Source organism: Parasteatoda tepidariorum, chromosome 7 (assembly GCF_982258835.1).
Source record: "Parasteatoda tepidariorum strain Cologne lab strain chromosome 7, Ptep-v5.0, whole genome shotgun sequence".
Taxonomy (NCBI): domain Eukaryota; kingdom Metazoa; phylum Arthropoda; class Arachnida; order Araneae; family Theridiidae; genus Parasteatoda; species Parasteatoda tepidariorum.
The window spans coordinates 98,923,631-98,936,726 of record NC_141761.1 but is presented as its reverse complement, the minus strand read 5'-3'; the positions used below and the strand labels follow the sequence as shown (position 1 = coordinate 98,936,726).

General features: G+C 31.7%; 1 protein-coding gene across 2 annotated transcripts in view; it reads right to left on the bottom strand.

Annotated features, from left to right (window-relative positions):
- Positions 1-5,084: 5,084 nt before the first annotated feature.
- The window catches only part of LOC107450331 (alpha-2-macroglobulin), a 92,508-nt gene continuing 84,496 nt past the window's right edge, over positions 5,085-13,096 (bottom strand). For both annotated transcript variants that reach the window (XM_087168350.1, XM_087168351.1), the window contains exons 31-34: positions 11,833-11,923; positions 10,204-10,278; positions 8,956-9,058; positions 5,085-5,296 (exon numbers count right to left, since the gene is read on the bottom strand). In XM_087168350.1, coding sequence (XP_087024476.1) covers positions 5,235-5,296; positions 8,956-9,058; positions 10,204-10,278; positions 11,833-11,923 — 331 coding nt within the window. In that variant the 3' untranslated portion in view covers positions 5,085-5,234. The remainder of the gene's footprint in view (positions 5,297-8,955; positions 9,059-10,203; positions 10,279-11,832; positions 11,924-13,096) is intronic.

The window sequence follows — 13,096 nt, the reverse complement described above, 5'->3', positions numbered from 1 at the left end:
CGGTTTCTTCATCTGGCTTTATAAATTCCATGTTTTCAGTAGCGTTTCTGAAAGTTTTAGCTGGATTAATTGCCATAAGAGAGTGAGATTTATGAAATGTGGTTTTATAAGTTGTTTTTTCTTCATTTTGCTTTACAAAAGCGATATTATCAGTTGATTTACAATTTGCACTTCCAGCAGCTTTATCTTTGCTTCTTTTGTCAGATTTAGTTGCCATAGCAGACCGAGGTTTGTGTAATGCGGCTGCCTTGTTGCAACTTTTAACCGATTCTGCACCATTTTGAGAATAGGATCGATTTTTATCTTCATCGTTTGTTAGAGACATTTGATTGCCCATTTCAGCACTTTTTTGTAGAAAAACTTCATTTGCTGTTTTTATATCATTTTGGTTTGGAGAAACGCTAGTTTCCTTGTTGTTTTCTTTCGTTAGAATGTTTTCGGAAGTTAGCTTAGTTTCTGGTGCTGGCATTTTTGCGTTTTGTAGTAAGCCATTGTACTCATAGGCAATTCCGTTATTTGAAGTACTTTGGATGCTACCTTTCTTCGTATCGTCATTTTCATCCTCTGAATGTGAAAAAGAAGCATCACAAGAAGACAGCGATGAATTGCTGCTGGAATGATCACTTTCTTCAAATAGTTTTACCGCTTCGTTGCATTCAAAATAAGCTTCCTCATCCTCTTTGTAATTCGGAGATTTTAAACGATGGTAACCGGACGATGGGATATATACAATGTCTTGGCTTTCCAAATTATTATCAGATTTGTTTAGTTCTTGACTACACTTATCGTCATATTCATGGCTGAACTCATTAGAGGTAAGTATATGCTCAGCAAGACCATTCTTGATTACGTTTTGTTTAGCTTTTGGTGACGAAGTAACATTACGTACGTCTTTTGATTCTTCTTCGGATTCGATAGCTTGGAACTGCTTAATTTCAAGTGATCCAGCGTATTCAGCTACAACTACTTCCTTACCATCGTCATGAGCTTCAAGGATACTTTTAATGACATTATATTTGTCTTTTTGCTGAAAGTCGACATCGGAAGTTTGCCTGACAGAAGAATCCATTTTAACGTCAGTTTTGTAAACGCTGTCCATTTCGTTACCACTTTGGGTAATAATTATAGTAACAGCAACCTCAGAAAACTTTTCATGAAAACAACATAATTTAAAAAAACTGTTCTAATGTTTGAATCATAGTTTAATGTGGATTCACGCGGTGTGAAAAATATGATTAGTATTGTGCATGATTTTAAAACACGTGTTTCATTTTTCGAGTAAAATAATGTAACTGTGCTATCTTTTAAAATACGAAACCACATTTCCAAATAAATTTTTTTATAGGATCACATTACCTTATTTATATGGTTGTTCCTAGTTACTTTCAATAATTTGTCAATTTTTCGGAATCGAATTGCGAAGCGCAATTTTATTATAATGTAATATTAAAAAAAGCACCAACATTATAACGATACTCAACGATATATAATATTGATGGAAAAAAAATCATAAATAATAAATAACAGAAAAGAGTCACCTAGAACATACATCGTAGAATGTTGAGATTGGAGTTTCTATAGCTGTATGGTAACGTTAATCCTCACAGTACTCTGTAAATACAAAATACTTCTAGGTAAATGAAATGGGACGCTACAAATTACCCTCATTACAGCCCGAACGTAGCTTCTTTTGATTACCGTATGTTCGATGCCATAAAGAAGTGGTTTGAGGCAAAGAGTTTTACTGATGATAGCAAAATTCAAACCGCAGTGACAGAGGGGTTGAACTTGCAGGTGACAAAATTTTATGAAGAAGGGAAAAATGAAATAAAATACTTTGTAGCGTATCTACCACTACAGAATTACAACTACAATTCACTAGTATATAAGACATGTTAACTCGACTCTATGTCGGGGTACCTTTTCATAGATGACGGTTGACATGGTCTGTAACTACTCTCCCCATATTGGTGACCTTCGGACGGGATGTGAACACGCCCACCTAGGCAGTAACGCCCACTTCGATATGAACACGCCTACCTACGCAGTATCGCCTACTTCGATGGATGATCCACATTGAACAGTTGACTTGCTACTTGTGACAGCAACATCATCAACCTCCTAGCGCTGTTGCTGCTCAGTTTCAATCACACACAACGTACAACGCATACACTCGACTGCTAAAGGCAACACAGGAGCGACAACGACCGTGAAGTTAATACACCTCTCACATTCAGCACTAAAAAAATACGGTGATCTTAATACAGCTCTCCCGGCTTCTCACAAAAAAACAGCAATGAATCAACTAGTGGTATTCGTTCATCGAATTCTATCACAGATATAATTCTAGTGGGGGAGTACTGTAGCGTATCTACCACTACACAATTACAACTACAATTCACTAGTATATAAGACATGTTAACTCGACTCTATGTCGGGGTACCTTTTCATAGATGACGGTTGACATGGTCTGTAACTACTTTCCCCACAACTTATAAGAGCAATGAAAACTAAAGGTCGTATTGTGCAGACTACCCCATAAGTGCTGTTTTAGAATTCTTTTAAAAAATGAAGTCAAAATATTCACGCTAGCGATTGCAAATTAGAGTTTAAGCGAAAAAAAAGAAGGGGAAAAAAAGCGAAAATGAAATAGAGTGGGCTACTGGTTTTAAAACAGTAACCCTGCTTGATTGTTGGAAGACACGGAGGTAGATACACCTTCGAATCCAACAATCAAACTGATGGTTCTGTTATATTTTGCCCACTTTCCTCACTAGTGATTCCACAAATTTTGAAATCATTTTTGTTTTTTCCTCATTTAAATATTAAATTACGACCACTAACCTGCATACTTTTGGGACTTTATTTTCGACAAAATTTCTAAAAATATGTTCTTAGCTCATTTTTTGTGAGCTGTTAATACCGAATTCTATTTTTTATTAAGGCTACAGTGGACCTTTATATTGCCAAAAATTGATAAAAATTTCGTTTTTTTTTTTTTGAACATATTTAGACACTTGTTTTATTGCTTTTTCAACTGAATTTTTTTTTTTTTTTTAAATTTCGTCATTTTTTGAGAAGTTATAGGGTAGTTTCGTTTTCACATTATGAAGCCACGCCCCTTTTCTTACACAAAAAGCTGTTTTTCTCAAAATTGAAATTTTGTTATGTTTCACGTATTCAAAATGTTCCAGTCGACTTTGCTTTCATCCTATTGAGATGAAATTTTTTTCCAGTTATTTATATGTATATTAGATTAAGTTTATGCATTTGTTTCTGTTTTATAACAAGTAATAAAAGAGTTATCGGGTTTCATGTACCTAACGACCTTTATTTTGAAGCAAAAATCTACATAAAATTTGTTTTTTGGTCATAAATTTAAAATAAATTTAGGAAAATTCCTATATAATGCATAAAGCTTTTAACATTTATCTCTAAAAAAAGAATATTAAAAAAAAATAAATAAAAATTTTAATTTAAGCCGCTGGGAGCATTTTAAAATTTATGAATTTTTTTTTAAAAAATTTTAAATTTCTCAAAATTGGTCCAAATATTTTTCACAAAAATTTTTGCAAGGGCATATCTTGATAGAATACATAAGTTATAAAAAAAGTTTTAGTGTAGCATAAAAATTAAAAAAAAATTTTTTGAACGTCCACTGTAGCCTTAATAACGTTTCCAATGCTATCCTTTTGTTTTTGTTTGTCTGCACACAACTAGACCTAAAAATAACCACTCGCCACGTAGCGAGACAATGAAAAAATAGAGGTGACTCAAATTAAATAAGCAACTGGTCACTTTTTCCAATCCCCTTTTTTTTTTTAAATTGTATTATTGCGCATCGACTTTCTCGCACGGTGATGTCAAATCAGTATGTTTCACCAAATTTTGTCACATATTTATGTTATTTTTTAGTATTGAATTAACTTTTTATAGCCGTAGATTATTTCTAATATATTTTTTTTAAAAAAGAAATAACACTTTATGATATAACCCCTTACACTCCGATGTCACCTCTGAGGCGCCGCCAATAGTCACCACTCTAAAATTAAAAATTTTTATAACTAAAAAGGTAGTAAACACATTATTTTAAGAATTTTAAAAATTATGAAAAAAATACTGCATTATGTATTTTAAATGATTTAGTGCTTATATTTGTTCAAACAGTATTTGAAACTACTCGGAGTGCACAGGGTTAATCCAAGCAATACAGGCTATTAAATGAATGGAATTGTGGTGATCCATAATTACTTTCACTTTTCTTTATCTGTCAATCACAATTTTCACGAAGCTTTTAAATTGAAACTGGAACCCAGATTGGGAGAAATTTGCCTTAGTGGAGGGGACATTATATAAAATTCAAAACGATATCTTATGAATTATGTATAATACCATATAGCATAATAGTATAGCATTTTCATAATAGCCTTTTTCTCTCTTAAAAAATAGGTACTTATCCATTTTGACGGTGCAAGTAAATTCTGTTACTTTATTTATTTTTATTCATTTTAAATATTTATTTATTCAAATGCAAAAAAAAAAAAAAAAAAAAAAAAAGGAAAGGAAAAAAATTATAAAAATGAAAAGAAAAAAAAAACAGGAAAAAACCTATCTTAATTTACTACTTTGCATTGTTGTTTTTATTGCTTGCGTTGATAAAAGACAAAATTACCAATAAAAAGATTTTTTTATCCTGCATATTATACGTTTATATAACAAATATTAAATCCGAACAGTAACACAATTGTATATAAGCACAGAAAATTGCGAATTATTATTAATGTGGAATTAAATTTCCTTAAAATTGTAAGTTTAATGTTATTCGCTTTTACAAAAACTGCAGATCAATTAGAAATTCATAACAATTCTCTTCTCACTTCAAAATCTTGTGTTCGAAAATTTTCACTGACTTTCTAAAATGTTGCTAAAAACATATGAATATAGTTTTCGTAACCAACTATTTATTCTGTTAGGACTTTTTATTTAGTACTCGTAAATTAGAACAGTATGATACTATTTTATTTGTACTATTGTAATTCACGTATATAAATTAAAATTATATAATATATTATGTAGCATGTAAATTAAAATAATATAATACTATTTTAATGTATGGTGAGAATCATTACATATAAACATTAGTTGAAGAATAGATTTAATTGAGGAGGTTTCATCTTCTTTTGCATTTTTGAAAACTATGACAAATGTCTTCTGATATAGAAATTCTGCTTATGTTAGGAGGAATTCACGTCAGTGCTCGTCCCGTTAATTGTATAGCTTGTTGACGATGAATTTTCTATAAAATAATTAAAAAGTGTGTGAATTCATAAAAATAATATAAAATAAACAACTTATTTTTATATGAAAAAGTATTTTTTTTTTAAAAATTAAGACTTGTTGGATAAATAAACGTACATCGCATGCAAGAAGAAAGATGTAGGATAGGCAACTAAGTTATCGATGTTTATCTAAAAAAAATTTACGTGTGGGAGCAATCCATTTTCTTTAACAGTTCCTTTGTTGCTTCGTGCGAATTTTCGTGCAAAAGTTCGTTAAATCTGCGTCCATTAACCTCAACTGGACGGCCACAGCGAGGTGTGTCTTTAAGATTAAACTTGGCATATCAATCTCAAATAGTTCTTTCAGCTAAACAGAACTTTCTATTTACAGCACAAATGTCACGAACAGCTTTTATGGCCTTAAAAATCGTGATCAAAAACAAAAAAAAAAAGGTGTCAAAAATGCCATCTTTTTTTTATTGGTGTTTAATTTTTATGAACGAAAAATTAACATAAATTACTTCGAACAAAAAGAAGAAAAAAATTAACTAAACATAGATTCAGGTAAAACAAAACATCCACTTTCGTAAGACTTGAAACATCGAGCAAAAGACATTTGATAGAATGTTGAATGTTAAATTAAAAAATTGTCGGAAACTAAGCTGACATTCCAATATTTTGTTGAATATTTTTTTAGTATTCACTATCAAGTAGCTCCTTAACTTTCTTTTTTATCTCAAAACTTTTTCCGCCATGTTCAAGAACATATATTATTCACCTACTTACTTCAAGCTTTCGTTTGAAATAATTAATGCGTTCTATAGGATGCTTTGTACAGCTATTATTATACACTCTTAGAATTCTTGTCAAAAATGAAAAAAACACTGTCCAAAAAGCAGATACATTATGCATTGCAAATTAACATTTAAACTAGTTAAAAACAAAAGCACCAACAAAATCTAAAGAATCACGACTAAGATAGGCAGAGAAGATCAAAACTTGTTTGATTGCTGGAGAAATTAAGGCGAGTTTAAATCCGATTACTCACAGCACTTAAGAGTTTCTTTAGGCAATCAAACTGTTTTTGATGATTTTCACCCCATTTAGTTGGCCGGGATAGCCTGGTTGGTAGGGCGCTGGGCCCATATCCAAGAGGTCGTGGGTTCGATCCTCGCCGGCCGAAGACTCCCCGTGTAGTAAATGGTGACTGATGAACGTTAAATCTGTCGAGTCTCAAAGTCCTCCTTGTTCCCACAACAAATCAATACCTCTGGGGGTACTGATCCAGAAGTTTCCTTGTCTTCTGGATTGGTTCAAAATTACAAGGCTACGGAGTTGAACGTAAGTAGTCGTAAACCCATGAAATTGGGTCGGCTGTTCAACGACGGTTATAAAATAAAAATAAAATAATAATTCAACAGATTTCAAAAGGTTTTTTCTTCTTTCCTAGTTAAAATATTAGCTCTCTACCTCTAATTTTACATTTTACACACAGATTCTAAAAATATACATCATGGATGATGATTAGAGCCAGGATGGTTCAGTAGTCGATGTTTTTCATTCAATAATACTTCAACAGATTTCAAAAGTTTTTTTTTCTTTCCTCGTTAAAATATTAGCTCTCGACACTCGTTGAACATTTTTGTTATTAAATATCAAGAAGTTCGATTTTACATTTTTGAAACCGATTCTAAAAATATGTATCACGGACGATGATTAGAGCTACGATGGTTCAGTAGTCGATGTCTGCGTCAACATCGTGGAAAACTGAGTTTTAGCCATGGTGTCCACCCTGCTTCAGATTGATGGACACTGCTTTGTCAGGCAATTAAGGCGGTTTTTCGAAGGCTCCGTCGTAATATGAAACCAGACTTTTTTCCGATTAACATGTCATCTTTATAACTGCTGTGAGTTTTCAACAGTTACTCATGACACATAGGTCAAGTATAACTTATTTAAACCCAGCGTTGTCTACGCTTATTTTGAAAATGGTACAAAACTGTGGAGAAAAGCCACAATTTGGTAAGAATGAAAAGCGTTTGTGGTCCAATTTTTTAATATTTAAAAATTTACTCCGATACTGCTTTATCTGGGCTCATAAAAATTTACAAAAACTGAGAATAAGGCAGTGATCTTGATAATTTTCATCGCGATGAAAAAATGTCTCCAAATTGGAGATTTTTAAGAAAGTTTAATTACTTTTAAAATATTTAAGTTATTTGTCTCTTCTATATCCCAGATAATTCTTCACGACAAGATTATACATGTAGCCTAAAATCATCGCATTGCTTTAAGTGTAAGGCTATGGATTTCTTATTTTCCTTGGTGAAACAGTTTCCTTGGTGAAAAGCAGCTCTCAAGTCGCTTTCCACACTTCCACTATTATACAGGTTGTCTCGAAATTGATGAGTCTTAAACTCCATGATTACTCTGGAAAACTATTTGGCAATTGCTGGAGTATTTTAATTATTAGTATTTTAATTTCTGTATCTGATAAAGATTACTTATTTTACTCCACTAAATCCTAGACTACAAGTGGTGAAAGTTTACTACGGTTAGCATATGTGAAATTCTTGATATTTAATGATAACCAACATCCTTTATTTGATGAAATGTAATCTATTTTACTCCAGTCGATCCCAGAATAGAAGTGACGAAAATCCATAACGATTTTCTTCATTTGTAATCAAGACTCTAGTGGAGTGGAATACCTTTACGTCAAATATTTTTTTCATACTGTGCAAAATGGATACCTTGATACAGTATCTAGCCAAAAGTATACGAACACCCACCTACAGTATCGTAGTATAGGGGTGTTTTCATTGCTCGGCCTTTGTCTCTTATTTTCTTTGGTTAGAAATGAAAATTCTATGATGTAAGGGAGAATTCTGGATAATGCTGCTCATCCAAAATTTTGAGAAAGCCCCATTTCTTTTCCAAAAGGATAACAGCTCCTTTCACTTATCGATACACAGCCATCATTTTGCGATATAGATAAAAAAAAACATAACTGACTCAGAAAATTGTTCTAAATCCCATAGAGCATTTTCGGGACCAATTAGAACACAGACTACTAAGACAGTCAAATCGACCATCCTCGCTGCTAGCTCTTACTTCAATTCTAATGGTCACCTATCAGGTAGGTACTTTACGCTGCAATAGAGTTGCACAATGGGCTATTGGCGAAGGTCTGGGAAAAATCCCTGAGAATGAGCCGAAGGCGTGTCATCGCTATTTTGATCCTCTGAAGAAGAGATGACTCCTCTGCTTTGGCAGCCCGACGATTTGCGCGCGAAGTCGAGCACTTTACTGTAGAACAGTTTAACGAGGACCTATACCGAGGATGATCAAAGTGGTGACCCACCCGCTTACTGAGCGCAGCCAGGGATGCTTGACTTCGGTGTTTTATTGGGAACCGTGTCCTTACAATCAGTCCGCTGCGAAATTGGTCACCTGTCAGAAGTTGGTGGAAGAAACTCTCCTTAGACATGTGCAGTCTGTCATCGATGCAAAATGGAACCAACATTATATTAGTGTTTGTCTCAGGAATCTCCGATTTCATACTACTATATGTCCGGATACTTTTCACTAGATTGTGTATGTAATGACTAAACAAAAGTACCATTGGAACTGAAATGTTGAGCAATTATACAGTATAAGAGTATATAATTCATACCATTTGCGTAGTAGTCATAAACTTTAGCCGTTCCAGGTTTGGCATTCGTCACTTTCACAAGCTGTTCAACTTGAAAATTAATGACCTGTACTTTGTTTGAAACCTGTAAAAAATTATTATACATTATTCCATGTGTTAGAAGAATCAATATTTCCAATCAACCCTTTCGTTACGAGCACTGTATTTAATCGTATGACCAGTTTGTACAAGCGCCGTATTAAGACGGTTTTATGATGCCCTACTTTTCCCGACCGAACAAGTCTGTCGAATGAGTTATGATGGGGAGAAGAAATTCGAAATATGCCTTTAATCATTTTTATTTAATTTTCACAAATTAATTTATGGATTAATATATTAATTTACTCAATTTGGCACTATCTTTCGATACATGAAAAATATAAGATCGTCACCCTATCAGATTTGAGATATAAAGGTTGAGGTATTTTCGATTATCCATAAATTTTTTCTCTCAAAATTATGCCAATGCAATTCTTTAGTTTTTAAAATATATTTAAATAGTAAAAATTTATTAGTTTTTAGATTTTTGATAAATATCTTTGTTTTTGTGCTATCAAAGTTAAAGAAAATGTTAAACTATATCCAAATCGTTTTTCACCAATTTAATTAATTTACAATAAGAGTAGATTTAAAATATATAAAAACTGAGAAGCGTGTAGCTTCAAATTGTGTACTTAAAACCACAAATCGTATCATTTTATTTTCAACTTTTTTATTGTATTGTGCTCTCTGAAAATACCATATCAACAAAAGTTTGTTAAATACAAAAAATATCGAGAAAACATAAATTAAAAATTTTACCTAGAATCCAAGGTGACATGGCTAGAGGCTTCATAACGGGATAGCGTTTGACACCCGGCCCAATCTCCTTCAAATCATCGCTGGTACCATTGACCTCTATTGTTTTGAAGCCGAATGCGTTTTTATTTATATTACTTGCGAAATCTCCAAACATATTGTTATTTAATGCTTAAATTAGAAACTCCGAACACTAGCCTACCGACAGGCAATGTGCAAACTTAGCGACGCGATGCATCGTACAGTCGCATCACTGCAACGAAGCTGATTGCCGTAACGAAAGGGTTAATTTATATTATTGATCTAAAATAAAGTAAAAATAATAATTAATGAGCATACAATTTAGAGGAGCACTAAATAATGTCATTCATGTTTCAATAAATGTAATTAAATTAAAAAAATTTCAATAATAAGTAAAATAAATTAACTTACTTCGTCCAAGTAGAGTATGACTTTATTATTTTCCACATCTACTCTCAAAACTTTGTTATCATTGCTAAGTTTCACCTATAATTGTGATTATAATTGTAATTTTAATTCAAATATAATTTAAGTATACTCAATAATATCAAAACTTCAAAACTATTAGTTTTGTTTCTTTATGTAAACAAGGTTTCTTTAGGTATCCGTTTTTTTAGTAAATAGATCCGGTTGTATAAATGTTGAATAATGTGATTTCAAAACAAAGCTTATCTTTTAATTTTTATTTTTTAAGAAACTATTTGACCGATTTAATTAAAAAATTTTATTTTGTCTTTTGAATTACATATTTTTACATTTTTTTACATACATATTTTAACATATTTTTACCATTAACAAATTTTTTGACCATTCAAAATTAAGTTATGATAAACAATAAATAAGTATAAAATATTTTTTTCCTTGAAATAATCTTTGGACAAAGAGTTTTCTAACTTGTTTTCGACGAATTATTTGATGAACTTAAATATTTTTAGAGATATGGTGAAATACGCCTTAAAGTGAGAGTAACATTAAGCAACCCTTATTTTCAACTACTTGGCCAGCTAAACTGTTTGGAATATATTTTCCAGTTTATAGCTATCGTCAAACTTTTTAGGCTCGCGAATCCAAATTCGTAAAAATTTAAGTGCGTTTATATATAAATCGTGTGTTTTCGTGTTTTATTTTTTAGCTTACAACATTATTTGTGCAATTTTATTAGCGCATTTATGATTAGATTTTCGAACTATTTAGATTGCATGTTAGTACGTATTGATTCGATCATTAGATAAAAAGTTATTTTGACGATCTGATTTCCATATTGCGCACTGTATGCCCGCCCTTAAAAATCAAATACCACTGATAATTATTTTGTTTTGATGCTATTAAGGTAAATTTTGTTAGAATAACATCCTCGGAATTGAATTTTTTAATAAAATTTCGTCCTGCCATTGATTGTAATTAACCATATTAAATTCGTCTAAAAAATAATCTTTTACACTTTTTTTTAAATTTTTCTCCCACTTATCGCCATAAGTGTCGCTTTTTAGCGTGGTTTCTTGAAGCTCTTTTACCGAAAAAATAAATAAATAATAAAAAAAAGACACAGTTTAAGTGCCTAACATTTGAGCCAAAAGCCTTAAATTTAAACTATGTATACCATATTACCGAGAAGAATAATCTGGGCTTCAGAACGGACAAATAACTTAAATATACTTAAAAAATTATAAATTTTTTTTAGAAATCCTCAATTGGGCGACATTTTCGACTCAAATTAAAATTATCAAAATCTATGTCTTATTCTAATTTTTACCAAATTTTTATAAGCCCAGATAATACACCACAAACGCTTTACATTTCCCCAAAACCTGGTTTTGACCCTTATTGACGTTTTGGGTCATTTTAGAATAAATATAGCTGGTGCTAGTTATAGATAGGCTAAGCTTGATCTAGCAGTCACGAGTAACTGTTGCCAACTTACAACAGTCTTAAAAACAGCATATTCATCGCTTTCGTCAAATAGTCTTAAAGTGATTACATTATATATTTACAGTATCTATATTTGATTACGTATGAGGAATGCATTTAATTTCCTTTTACCTTATTGATACTTTCTTTCACTGGTACAAATCCGGTGATTAACTTGATTTCTACTATGCTCATGCCCGATTTTAAACCTGTTGGTATATAGCTGTAAAATAAAATATAATTAAATTAATTTCTACACTCTATACTCAAAAAATGAAAATTTTCTGTCAAGATATATTAAAATTAGATTAAACGTATCAAGAAAGAAGATCATGAATACTAATGCAAAACACGATTTAAGATCCATCACGTGATTGATCAACAAAGATCAATCACGTAATAGATTTGAGACAAACATATCTGATGTTTTTAAATAGCTAAATATGGAAATTTTACACAATAAAGCTCAGGGAACGCTGTTTTGATCAGTTAATACAAATAGCTGTTTTAATTATTTGAATGTATAAAAAGCATGAAATAAGCTTTTTTTGGAAAGAGTGCAAATAAATAAAAATAATGTAAACGAAAATAAAAATAAAGAATAACACCGCAAGAGGTATAAATTTTTTTTTGGAGTACTAATTGGTTATAGGGACCATATATTGGCGATTGCTTTTCTAAATTTCACGGACCTTTATCCCTATAACATAGAAATAGAAATTTTGATATCACGATATGATGCCAAAAATATCGATGTCTAAAATTATGGCGATGTTTTTCCCAATTTAATTAATTTATGGTATTTTTATATTGGTTAATAATTTTCGATACACTAATTTATAAACACATTAATATCATATTAAATAACTATCGTTATATATAAAATTCACGTTATTATCTTTTTGATTAATTATGTAATCAGCAATGATCATGGTATTATCGTATTCGATAATCATCGCAATAAATTATTATCACAATTTTGGCGAATTTGATATTTTTGTTACCTTCAGTAGGCTAAATATTATCGAATTTGATACTTCTATGCGTGTTATCGGTTGAAGGTGACTTGCGTAAACTAAAACCAAGTATTGTTCATACGAGTGGGTGAACTTGGGTTTATGTATTGTAAACAGCCGACCCTATTTTATGGGTTTACGGCTACTAATGTTCAACCCCGTAGCTTTGTAATTTTGAACCCAATCCATAAGAAAAGGGAACTCCTGGATCAAGTATTGGGAGAAATTTACCTTCATGGAGGACTTTTTAATGGGGCTAACCCGCATTTGCGTTACGTGGAGAGAAAGAGCACGAGAACCTCCCACGGTTAGCCTGACGGCAAGCGGACTCTAACCCATGATACGTCTACCATTGAGGATATTTCAGGTCGGCACTGTGG